The sequence below is a fragment of the Melopsittacus undulatus genome, chromosome 12 (assembly GCF_012275295.1).
Source record: "Melopsittacus undulatus isolate bMelUnd1 chromosome 12, bMelUnd1.mat.Z, whole genome shotgun sequence".
NCBI classification, from domain to species: domain Eukaryota; kingdom Metazoa; phylum Chordata; class Aves; order Psittaciformes; family Psittaculidae; genus Melopsittacus; species Melopsittacus undulatus.
The window spans coordinates 20,335,744-20,347,866 of NC_047538.1; the positions used below are offsets into that span (position 1 = coordinate 20,335,744).

The 12,123-nt window shown below is 51.1% G+C and overlaps 1 protein-coding gene across 1 annotated transcript in view; it reads right to left on the reverse strand.

Annotated features, from left to right (window-relative positions):
- The window catches only part of SETD1B (SET domain containing 1B, histone lysine methyltransferase), a 47,134-nt gene extending 46,145 nt beyond the window's left edge, over positions 1–989 (reverse strand). Inside the window, exons 1-2 of the mRNA XM_034068319.1 lie at positions 791–989; positions 334–488 (exon numbers count right to left, since the gene is read on the reverse strand). Of these exons, the coding sequence (XP_033924210.1) occupies positions 334–488; positions 791–863 (228 nt within the window). The 5' untranslated portion in view covers positions 864–989. The remainder of the gene's footprint in view (positions 1–333; positions 489–790) is intronic.
- Positions 990–12,123: the final 11,134 nt, after the last annotated feature.

Below are 12,123 nucleotides of genomic sequence, written 5' to 3' on the forward strand. Positions count from 1 at the left end.
TGTCTCGGGGGAAGGGGAAAGCACACTCACACACATACACGCACGTGTCAAATTGCAATACTGCTGGGAAATGCACACAGATTGGAAACACGGCAATAAAGCCGCAGGTTTGGGCTCCTGACAGTTGAATACACAGTGTCAGGTGGCAGTAACTTCGGTGGCTGCGTCTGTCCCCCCAAAACCCCCCCTCCCATACACAAGAGCTACAGTGGGGGTTACCACGACCCGGAGGGACCCCCCCCCCAGCCCCCCAAAACACCGGTAAGACAGAGGAAAAGGAAGGGTGAGGGGGAGCACAACACAATGGGGGAAACCCAAGACCCCCCCACTCACAGGCATGCTGAAATGTTGCCCATCGTAACGGTAGAGTTTGTGCTGTCCTTTTTTCAGAGCCGGGTCAATAATCAACTTGTAACTTCTCCAATGGTGATTTCTTTTCTCGACAGAAGTGCTGGCTTGCGTGCTGTTCTCCATTCCGTTGATCCAACCTGGCCGCGGGGGGGGGGGGGGGGGGGGGGGGAAGAAGGGGGAAGAGAGAAGAAAAAACATACGGAAAAACATAAAGTTAAAAAAATATACATTCAACAAAGACCTCTTCGTTGTCGGGTTTTTTTTAAACGAGCCGCCCGCTCTACACACCCAGGCAGGGAGGAAATCCACCGCGAAGAGAGCCCTAAAATGGGGGAATTGCCAGCCGGGTCCCCCCTCCACCCCAGCCAGACAAGAGGCAGAGAGGGAGGAGGAGAGAGGAGGAGGAGAGGGGAGGAAAAAAAAAAAGACCCAATCTCACTTGAACTCTGCTTTTTGCCATGATCTTCAGGGTGCTTGGCTTTTTCCCCCGCCTTGATCTCTCGGAAAGACATCGCGCTCGGCGGCCGATCGTCTCCGGGCGGCGAAAGGCGAGCTCCCGTCTCACATGGGGCCGGTTACCGGCGCGGGCTGGCCGCCAGGCTCCTGCCTCCCGTTTTCGCGAGCCACCACATATTGTGTGTGCTCGCTGCTGGCGGCGGCGGCCTCCCACAATCCACCGCTGCGAGCGCCGCGAACGCCTAACCGCCCTCCGCCGCCTGCACATTCACGGCGGCCGCGGCGCGCAGCCCCCGGCCCGCGGCCGTTCCCCGCCGCCCCGCCGCCGCCGCGCACCGCCGCATGGGCCGCCAACGGGATGGGCTGATTTTTTCCCTCTCCCCGCCCCGGGGTTAAGGACGTGCGGGGGGGCGAGTGGAATCTGCCCGCTGCATTTACCTTAGCGCAAACTGTTTCTAAACAAGATGGACCTATAGGTGGGACAAGTGATTTTTTATGGAGGGGGACGACTTCACCGAGCCCCGGGCCGAGCGGAGCGGCCGCCCCGCTGCGGCGGGGAGGAGGAGGGGGTGGCGGCGGAGCGGGGGAGCGCTGCCGTGCGGCCGCACTACGGCTGGGGACGGGGGAACGGAGGGGGAGCAGTTTTGCTTATTAAAGGTCCGTGCCCGGCGGCAGCCAATCAGCGGGGAGCTTCCATTTTGTTTTCGGTATTAAAGGCCGGGCGGCGCGGTCCCCCCGCCGCTCACCGGGGCGCGGAGCACGGGCGGTGCGCGGATGCACGCTCGGTCCTGCGGGGTCCGCGCCGAGCAGCCCGGGCCGGGAGCCGGGTAATTGGTTGGTGTAAAGGCAGCGGGGCGGCCGCAGCCAATGGGCTCGCAGCTTCCATGGGGCTTGAGTTATTAGACGGCGGTGTTAACGCCATCCTTCAGCAGACGGCTGAGGAGAGGCCGCGACACCCGGCAGCCATTTTTCTGCAGTGGAGCGAAATGGCCAACTGGGCTTTTCCTTTGTTCCTAAACGGGGGATCCGCCATGTGAATGCACACCGAGCGGTGGTAATGTCTGGCACCATGCTAGAGGACTCACTGAAGAAGGAAGATTTAAACAAACACCACAAATCAAAAACCCTTTAAAAAACAAATGCGGATTTTTTTTCTTTCCTCTTTCCCTTATGGTTCGGGATCCATCTTTGTCTTGTGTAACTAGGTCACGGCACACCCTATGTCAGCAGTTAGCAATTGCGAATGCCAAAATGAGAGTAAATACATTCTTGTTTTTTTCTGTTGTTGGTTTTTGGGAGGGGGGTTAAGCTTTATACAGCTCTCTAATGCCTGAGCAATCAATTCTAGAGAGTATTTCCTATGTTAAACACTCGGTTCCTGGCCATTTTTATTAACTCCTTTGGTGCTTATAAGGTAATGTTTTAAATTCAGGCATAGGAATAGTGAATTCTGGCAAAAAAAAGGGGCAATTTTGCTATGATAAGCTTTTTTTCTTTGTTTCCTCTTACGTTGTAAGTACCCAATCCATTCTGTCCTTGCTAAGTGTAGTTTTCATGTTAATGTTACCGAAGTGGTCCTGATTGCTAAGCCTTCATTTGCATGTCTTATGTTCTCCGTTTGTTCATCTAAAACCAATTTATGCTTTTTGAACTATTTTAAGCAAAATACCTAGCTAAGAGCTGCTTAACAAGTCCTTTACAGGCAGCAAACCTTAACCAGGTGTTTTCACACTTAACATGTCCAGCTGAAAACTACGAAGGGGAATATTTTTAGTGTCTGCGTGCTCTGTGGAAAAACACTGAACGTCCTTTTTATGTACAATCTGCCACAGGAAGGTAGATTTAAGCCTCGAGTAAGAGTCCTCGCTGCGTATGGTCAGTCAACAGAGCTGGACAACTCTTTCTATTGCCTTTTTCTCCTGTTTTTGATGCTAGCCCACTGCCACACAAAGATCCGTAACTATCCGAACAGGATCCGCTTTGACTTGCAAACGTACGGGACAAGTGGTGCTACAGATCATATATATTTATAGCCGTTATTTTAAAAAAGCATAACAACTTCACCTTCAGAGCTGCTTTCAACTATGGTGCGCGGGTAAGTAAACCCTTTTGCCCTTGCAGAGGAACATAGAGCCCAGGCCTGCGCAGCTAACGTTATTGTCCTGAGCGGAACGATCCTAATGGTCGTCTGTCTGAGCGCTGGCGATCTCCTTCTCCTCAGATACATCTAAAAGCGTCTCTGAAAGGGCTATTTTCAGGGAGGGATTTCTTTTTCTGGTCGTCCGCAGCCCTGGGGTGTTTGTTGTGGTGAATCCATTGCAGGCGTTCATGTGGCTGTTGAACTGAACACACAAAACCCCAGTCAAAGTCTGCCTGCGAACAGGAAGGTGTTACTGAAGTTGGTTTTTGAGCCGGCGGAACGGCGGTGGTGGTGGTAGGGATCCCTTAACGTGTTTTATCCGTGTCATTACAGAAGCTTGACCAAGAAAAAAGGCAACAAAATGGGTTTGGGGGGTGCTTTTTCATGACGGTTGAGTCTTAATGGCGGCTGTCTCACTAAAAAGCACGGTGAAAATCCTTCATACCGAGAGGCAGTGACTTGGAGAGAGGGGGGAAAAGAAGGAGATCTGGAAGTAAATCCGAAATGAGGGAGTTTCCTTCCAAGTGAGGGACCCTTTGCAGCCTGAGTTTTACAGTTGGAGAGCCGTGACGCAGTTGATATTCACAGCAGTTGTGCTTTAGTGCAGCCACCCAGCCCATGCCATGGCCTCCCCGCCGAAGTCTGGTGGGTTTATTATGTGAAAGCCTGCGGAAGGACCGTGTCCCGGGCGCCGGGAGAGGCGGCTGGCGGCGGGCAGGGCGCTCCGGGGTGCGCTCCATGTTGGCTGAGAGTAGCCGCCATCATGGCTTCTCCTTCAGCGCCGCGTTCTCCTCAGCGCTGGGGCGGCGGCGAGGCGGGCTCTCCCCCACTGCCTGGCGGCGCTTCGCGTCCCGATCCCTGCAGGGAAATGGTCTCTTTTCCCCCCCCCCTCCACTCTCTTTTCTCCCCTTTCCCTCCCCCTTCCCCTATGGCTTTGTGAGGGATGTGGAAGGCGAAGCCGAGGAGGGAGCAGGGCGCTTGGCTGCTTTTTCCCCCCTCGGCGGCCGCGCACAACATGGCCGCGCCGGGAAGCGCCCTGCAGCAGCGAGAGGCGGCGGGGCTGGCGGCGCTCCAGCCCGGCCGGGGGGGGTAAGGCTGAGCGGGGAGGACAAAGGCAGCTCGCATAATGGAGGCGAAGCCCTGGGTGCCTATAAATAACGCCGCCCGCCCCTCGCTTTCCTCCCTTCCCCCAGCCGCAGCCTCCCGCTCGCTTTTGTGAATACCAAAGGATTCAAGTAGCCTAATGCAGAGTGGGGGGGAGCGAGAAGAAGAATAGAACAGAAGGAACAAACGGCTCCCCCTCCAAATGAAGCCGGGGGACGGCGGGGGGGGCTCCAGGCAAATGAGGCGGCCGCGCTGGCCACGGGAGGAGCAGGGCGGCGTCGCCATCCTCCCCGCCCGGAGCGGGCTGCGCCCCGCTCCCCGCCGCTCCTCACACGCTGCCTTGTTGTTTTCCAGCTCCGTGCCCCTCTTGGGCTTTCCCCCCCCTCTCCCTCCTCCTTCGCCATCGCTCCGTCGGGGCAGCCCTGCCTCCACCCGCAGCCGGGGTGGGGTGGCCCGGCCCGGCCTGCAGCGCCGCGCTCCCCGGGCCCGCAGCCGGGCTGGGCTGGCGCGGAGCCGGCTGCAGTGCGAGCCGCCATGGCCGCCCGAGGTGTCAATGTGCCTCTTTGCCTATCTTTTTTTTTCCCCTTTCTCTTTTTTTCTTCGTTTTTTTTCCCCTTTTTTGTGTTTTTTCTTTTTTCTTGGAGCAGATTTTCCTGCAGCTCGCTTTGGGTGGAGGCGTGGGGGTTATTTCGGAGCTTCACAAGCCTGGCTATGCTCTATGTGAGGAGCCGCACCTCGTGCTCCACTGCAAACCCAAATTAGATGAGCTAGGAAAAGCCTGGCTTGAGCAACCACTGCAGAGGGCAGGACAGGGAGGAAAAGCAAACACTTAGAGAGAGGTGGCCTCCCCGGTCAGGCTAGAGCAGGACCGTCCTGCGGACCCTGTGGGAGGGAGAAGGTAAGTGGCTGCTTGGCAGAGGCTGCCTGCGGGAGCGGCATGTGCGGGGCAGGGTGCGCCCTGCCCGCCTGTTCCTGCGGCTCAGACCCGTGGCTCTGTGACACCCGTGCTGCGGTGTGTGCTGTTCTCCTGGATGGAGCAGGGTGCTGCGGCGATGTAGGCACCGTTTCGCAACGACGCGAGGGCTTATGTTCATCTCTCCATCTCTTGTTTCCCCCCCCCCCCCCCTTCTCGTTCCTCACCGGGTCAGGCTGTGTCGAGAACAAGCGACAAACCGTCCGCACAAACAGAACACTTTTCCATGGAAGGGAAAATAGAGATCTATGTGTTTCCGCACTGTCAGGTTGGCTTTAAAACGCTGCCTCTGGGCTGTGCGGTGCTGGGAGCCATGGCGGACCCTTTGCTCCGTCCCTGCGAGGCGTGCGGTGACCAGCCAGACGGGCTGGGATCGCTGGCCCTCGCTCCTGCCACGGCTGCAACCGCCTGCCTGGTTTACAATGGCTCCAAACAATAATCTGCTGGTAAACTGGGACGAAGCGGTGACGTTTCTCTTAGCTAAACACCATTAAAATGCTCCTCTGCTGTTTCTCAATAGAGGTGAAAAGCAGTTTAGCTTCCTGGAAATGGCCGAAACAGGCGACGTGTGGATCAAAGTACAGCGTGGATCTGTTCTTGGTTTTGCAGGGGGTTTTTGAACTGGAGCAAAACCTGGTCTCTGCAGCTTGCATCGCAGTGAGTTAAGCCAGCACGTGAAGTCATTAAAAAGCAGATTTAAACAGCGTCATCGGCTATTAACTTGCCTGGGATTTAAAACTGGTGTTTAACTAGATACTTGAATATTAGTAATATGCTTCTTTTAAACCTTAATGTTGGTCGGGTTAACCCTGAAGCAAGCTAGCTTTGCCTGACGCAGGCTTTGAACCGATTCAGCCAGCCCATAATACTGTGGGAGCTCAGATAGCTTTGTCTGTACTTGCACCTCTCTGCGCATTTTTCCAGGACTATGATCTTTGTCTGCAGTTAATCATTGTTCGGGACGGCCGTTCCCGATGGTAGAATCCATGAATTCCAGCTGGGAGAGGTCCTGATGCCTGCGTATGTGCAGACCAGGGCCAGCAATGGCCGGGGCAGCAGGCGTCGTGCAGTGAGTGCAGACCCAGTGAGTTGTGTGGGTCCTCAGCACGTCTGGAAATGGGGTTTGTGAGTCTGAGACAACAATTTCTTTCCGTTTTTCAGTTTCTAAATGACTGTAACGTTCAGCGTAGTTTAAAAGTCACCGAGGCAGTCGAGACCGGTTGCACTCTTGGAGTGGGTGGTTTCATGGCTGAACCTTGTATCTGAAAAGCTGAATGTTCTGGTACAGCGTGTTTAGATCCCAGAAAGGTCAAACCAGACTTTCATACTTGGGTTAGATTGACCCTGGTTTACTGCATGAGACTCTGCAGAGAAAGAAAGAGATCTTTCAGGAGCAAAGGGAAAAAAGCGAGGGTTTTTTTCTCTCTGAACAGCTTGCGGTGACTCTATGCACATTCCTGAAGCAAAGGGGTTTGTTCTTGCCCTCCCCTGCATTGTCGAGTGGAAAACTTTATGGTAATGATTTCATTGTCTGTTATCAATAAGAAGTGATTTAATTTCTTTGGCAAAGTGTTGCAACGAGAACAAATTAGATTGAGAGGCAAAGGGAAATCAGAAATATGCAGCTGTTCTGCCAAACAATGATCCTGACTGTTTATAGCCTTTTTAGAGTGGCTTGTACACAGAATCCTTTATAGCGAAGGTTTTCATGTCACAATCCACTGCTTGTGCAGGGAAACTAGATTTCTAGATTATAAAGGACAAAAGAGACCCAGGTTCATCTGGTCTGACTTCCTGCATTATGCAGGTCATAAGATCTTTGTGAATTTGTTGCTTTTTCTCAGTTGAAAGGATTTAACTACAGCATACCAGTGTCTTAGGAAACCATCAGGCTTCCATTTTAAAATGGGCTGCGAGAGAGTCAAATAAGAGTAAATTGTTTCCATCAAAAGCTGCCTGACAGACTGGAAATCAAAATACCTTTTTAAACTTGTCTAGTTTCTGCTTTCAGTTTCTGGATGTTGCTGTATCTCAGTCTGCTTGACGGAGGAATGCTCCCTTGCCAGATTTCCGCGGCTGTTGTAGCTGTGTACGGGCGGATCAACTGAGCATTTAACACTCCCCTTGCAGACTTGCAGAGCTCCCCCTTGGGTCCTTCTTCACTAATCCTATAATCCGTCCTATCGCCGTTCCCTTTGAACACTCCAGTTCTTTACTGTTCTGAGCTGGGCAGAAAGGGCCCGAGCGATCAATGGTAATGATACCAGCACCACCACCCCCGTGGCTGGAAGGGCTCTGTTAGGCATGCAGGGATTACACCAGCCCATGGTCAGCTGGTTCCCAGCACGGCTGCTAAAATACTCTCGGATCTTCTTGGGATGGCATCCCCATACCGTTGCTTTGTGCTCTTTGTCCTACCTCTGTGGCTTTACACTTGGCCATCTTGAAAAGGACAAGTCTTCATATGGAACTGTTGCTTGCAGCACCCTTTTTGTTTTGTAGAATCCTCTCCTGCTGCCGTTGAGTGTCCCCTACAGACCTAGTTTTGTATTTTCTTGCAGATAAACAACTGCTTCAGACTCTGCTAGGAGTTCCTGGTTCTGGGTGTGTGCACACCTCAGCTGAGTCAATGTTGTGTCAGGAGAAGGTTGGGATGTACACCATGCTCTTGCCACACCCCAGTTTCATGGAAGAAAGCCCAGTTTAAGGAGCTGGAAGGGCGCCAGGAAGCACACTGCAGGGTTTGCCTTCCCCTGTGTCTATAACATAGCCATTAAATAATGCAGGGCCTAAACCAGGTAGTTACAGGGCCCAGAAAAAAAGGTGCCAGCTGTGTTTTGAGACCTGCCTGTTCACAGGATTTTAAGCCATTGAATAATGCCACCCTAGTCTTTCATTCTCCTACTCACGTAAATGCTTCACAGAGGTTGAAGCACAGCACATCAGCCCTCTTGCAGAAATCTCCTTTTAATGCTATTACGATTTACCACCAAACCTTGCAATATAAACCAGTTTCTCTCTCAGCAGCTAAAGTCACAAAGCTTTGTCTCCCATGTGTCCATAAATACCCTCTGACAAATTTGCCAACCCTTTCCCATCCCTGCTTGGCCTGCCTGGCAGAGCAGGGGGTAATGTTCCAGCTGGGAGCTCCACAGGGCCCAGCCAGGCGCCTGGGTATGAGCCTTTTCCCAAAACCAAGGTGGGGGCTCTACTCCTACTCTACTCAGCTGTTCATTCAATACCTAAATACATTTGGGACTTCTTCCTCACTGCCAGATTTGACTGAGATTGGAGGAAGGAGCAGAAAAATCACATAGAACAACACAGTCACATTAGACTGGTTTATTTTTAGGAAACCAGGCTAAGAATATCAGAGGAATATTGAGTAGGAATATGGACAGGGTATTTGCTTGTTCAGGGTTCTTTTTTTGCCATTAAATTGTTCAGTTCTTCCTAAGAACAGCAGATGATCTGTCTGGAGAATTGCTCAGCCAAAATAAGCAACCTCCTGACAGGTTTCACCTGTTTCCCACCATGCTCTGAGGATGCTTGGGATGTAAGTAAGCATTGAACAGTGACAGGGAGTCACAAGTCTGCTGTGTTGTTTGGCTGCCTCAGTGCAGAGATGTGTGGTGATACCCAATACTGGAACAGTCATTTATTCTGTTTAAGATCCATACGAATGTTGATGGGACATGTTGGATATTTGCCAGGGCTGTGGCTATTTTAGGCTTCTTTTTAGACTGTATCTGTTTGTGTTATTTTAGTGCTATGACAAAGCCACCTCTGTAAGATAGGTAGTGAGAGCTTTCAGAGATCTAATCATTCGGGAGCTATAAAGGAATAAAGAAGCTGTTTCAACACCTGACTTGCAGAATGTTTTGTGGTGCCTCTTTCCTATTGCTATGCAGCTGCTACTGAAACACGATGATCCCCTCGGAATGTACAACGGGTTATTTTGTAGCATAATGCTCATAAAAATAATGACATAAATCAAGAAGGTTGGCAATTGTAATCAACGTTCTATAGCCATCCAATTACTAAACACTTCAGTTCAGTGCCTCCTGGCCTAACCAGTACAGTTTTAGCAAAAGGAATGAAAAGAATGTTCCATTTAACAAATCTGGGTATTCGCAGAGCTTCTGTCAAAAGGAGATGAAGATAGAGGTAAGTATTCTAAAAGGATATTCATGCATTAAAATGCTTGTCTATCTGGACACCTATTGTTAAACTGTCTCGATGTGATGGTAGCTGGAGACTAGGGAGCCTTTTTAACAGCACATTCAGGCAACATTCTAAGTGATGGGGTATAAAATGTTGGAGCCAGAAAAGCGATGACAGAGATAACTGGAATGAGTTTAGCTTACAAATTAGAACAGTTTCTTCTAACTGGTGTGGTGCAGACATTGTACAACACAAGGCCAAGCCAGTTTTGCCCTTGACATTGTCACCATTGCTCTCAAACCTGCAGTTAAAGATCCTGATCTTGATTTATTTGCTGACAGCACGGCTGGGAGTGCCCCAGCTGCTCCACTAAGCCATGGGTTTCAGTGATGGGCCAGAATGTGCCGGATTAGTGAGTGCTGTGCCATCCATTGCTGCATAACAGCAGCTCCCAGTTGCTAAGCAGCTGCAGAGGCGACCTTGCCTTCGTTACCAATCAGCTGTGCTATGGGAGCAACATGGGTTCCCCTTGAGCGGTGGAGAGGAGCCGGCAGCATGAAACGGGAGCAGGAGCCATGGCAAAATCCTTTCTTTTCTGATGGGCCTCTCGGCAGAGATGCCGGCACAAAGCAAAGGGACACTGGATGGCCCAGGAGCAGGGGGTGGCAGCGAGGGGAGGCAGAGCCAGCATATGTGCACAGCAGAGGCTACAAAGACAGCAGCTCTGAGCAGAGCAGGGGGCACAAACCGGGGAGAAAAGAATGGGAGAGAGGCCAAATGTACAGTTTGGAATAGAAAAACCCCAGGAGGAGAGTGCAGCATATGGAGAGGGGAAGGAAAGCAGAACCTGCACAGCCTGCAAATAATTGAATAGAAAGTACAGGAAGAGAGGGAAGGAACTTGATTCATTAGTGCCCTTCACCTTGTGGAGACAGCTACACCCGGGAAGAGGAGGTGTGGAATACAACAGCATCTTTCATGTTTGGCAGTAAACTGTAGGTTTTACATTTCAACCCTTGCCGTTCGTGGTGTTCTCACTGCACAGCCCCTGCCTTTTGTTCACACTCGGTTCCTGCAGGCTCTGTTCTTACCTTTGCTAGCTTCTAATTTATTTTCACACTTGCTTTAGCTTTTTTTGGGTGTTTCTTTTTTCCAAGGTAAGTCTTCAAATACCTTTTATCTAAGTGTTTAACCTTCCAGAGGGCAGGCCACTGCTAATTCCTAACTGAAGTTATTCCCACTACATCCTCAAAGCTGTCGCTGCTTTTCTCCCCTCCTCTCTCTTCCAGGAGCCGCTGATGGAGAACAGGGTTCCCTTTGCTTCCTGACACCTTCCTCTGCACATTATCTTCCCTGTTCCTTGCACAATGCCTGTCAGCAGGCCAGGAAGACGCTGCTAACAGCGTGCAGGAAGTGGTCCCTGTGGCAGCAAATTATCACAGACGCCTGACATGTTGCATAAGGGTAGAAATGTCACAAACGTCTGCGGGTTTTGTGACCAAAAGAGATTCTGATTCCCCCCCTGCTCAGCTGCCCACATGAAAAAACACTTGATGGTCACAGTGCCTAACGTGCAATTGGCTGCATAATAGGAAATGCCAGCACGTTCCTCTTCCTGGCTCATCCAGACACAGGATTGAGGGGCACATTTGGGCAGGAGGGTGGGGAGAGGAATGGAAGCTGGTGCAGCTGTTGCCCTGCTCTGCAGCCAGCCCTGTCTTGCCTGGAGGCCTGTAACTGAGAACTCGTTTCCTAAGGTCCAAGATTGAGTCCTAAAAGGAAAACGGAGGTGCCCACCCAGATCTGCAGTGGAAAGGGTTTGCTATGGGCTCTCTGTGTGTATTCAAGCCAATGAAAAACTGACAAATACACAGACACATATGTGGAAGATTTTTGTCTAAGGTGCTATATTTGTCTCATTTGTCTGCAATCCTGTATCTTTGAGCAGGCACTGTCTATAGACTCCTAAGGCTGTTAAAGATATAGGGGCACTGACATTTAACAAGTAGATTCAGCTGCCTTTTACATGGGGACATTTTTAACTTTATGAGAGATGTAAGTTTAATTAGAATGGTTTTCACCAGGAAATCTCCCCGCCTTAAGAAATCAGAGCTACTGTGTTAATCCCGGTAAGCAACCGGGAACTTGACACCGTTCCTGTTGTTACAATGAGAGTCAGGAAGAGATACACGTTGTTACAATGAGAGTGTAGGAAGGCAGAAACGCACAGGAAACATGCCATCAAGGACAGCGGTGTCAGCTCCGCAGGCAGCGTGCCAGCCCGTGTTCGGTGATGGCCTGTGGGCTGAGAGGTTGCTGCCCTCTACGTGCCTATGCACACCAGATCACACCACCACAATTGCTCAAACACCTCCCCAACCTGCTCTCACAGCTCACAACAGGGCCCTAAGTGCAGCACAGGCCAAAAATCACAGCTCTAAAGCAAACATCACACAACTACAGCTGGGTTTATTGCCAGTTATTAATTAGCCTGCTCTGAGCATCGCTGGTTCTTTGCAGGGTTTGCTCTGGATGGGTTAATGGTTACTCTCAGGTCTGAGATAGGCTCTCTCTGGGCCTGTCATTTGCCTAGCGATGCTCTGAGAAGCTACAGACCTCTCTGGCTCCTGCCAAACCTCCATCCCTATCTATGACTTCCAGACAGACAATGACAGAACTTCCCATTTAGCTCTCCCCATACAACTAGCACTCTACAAGAAACAAGCATAAATTACAATGTATCCTATAGGCATATAAACAGTGGGTTTTACCTTCTCTTCAGTCTGTAGGGAGTTTGCACAAATACCAGATGGGAGGACACCAACTTCACACAGTAACTGCTCTTTAATGTTGGTGCCATACACTACTCAGCAAAAGCCTGCCCCTACTCCATCCACAGCCCTTTTTCTTAGGGGCTGGTTTGCTTCCTATTTTT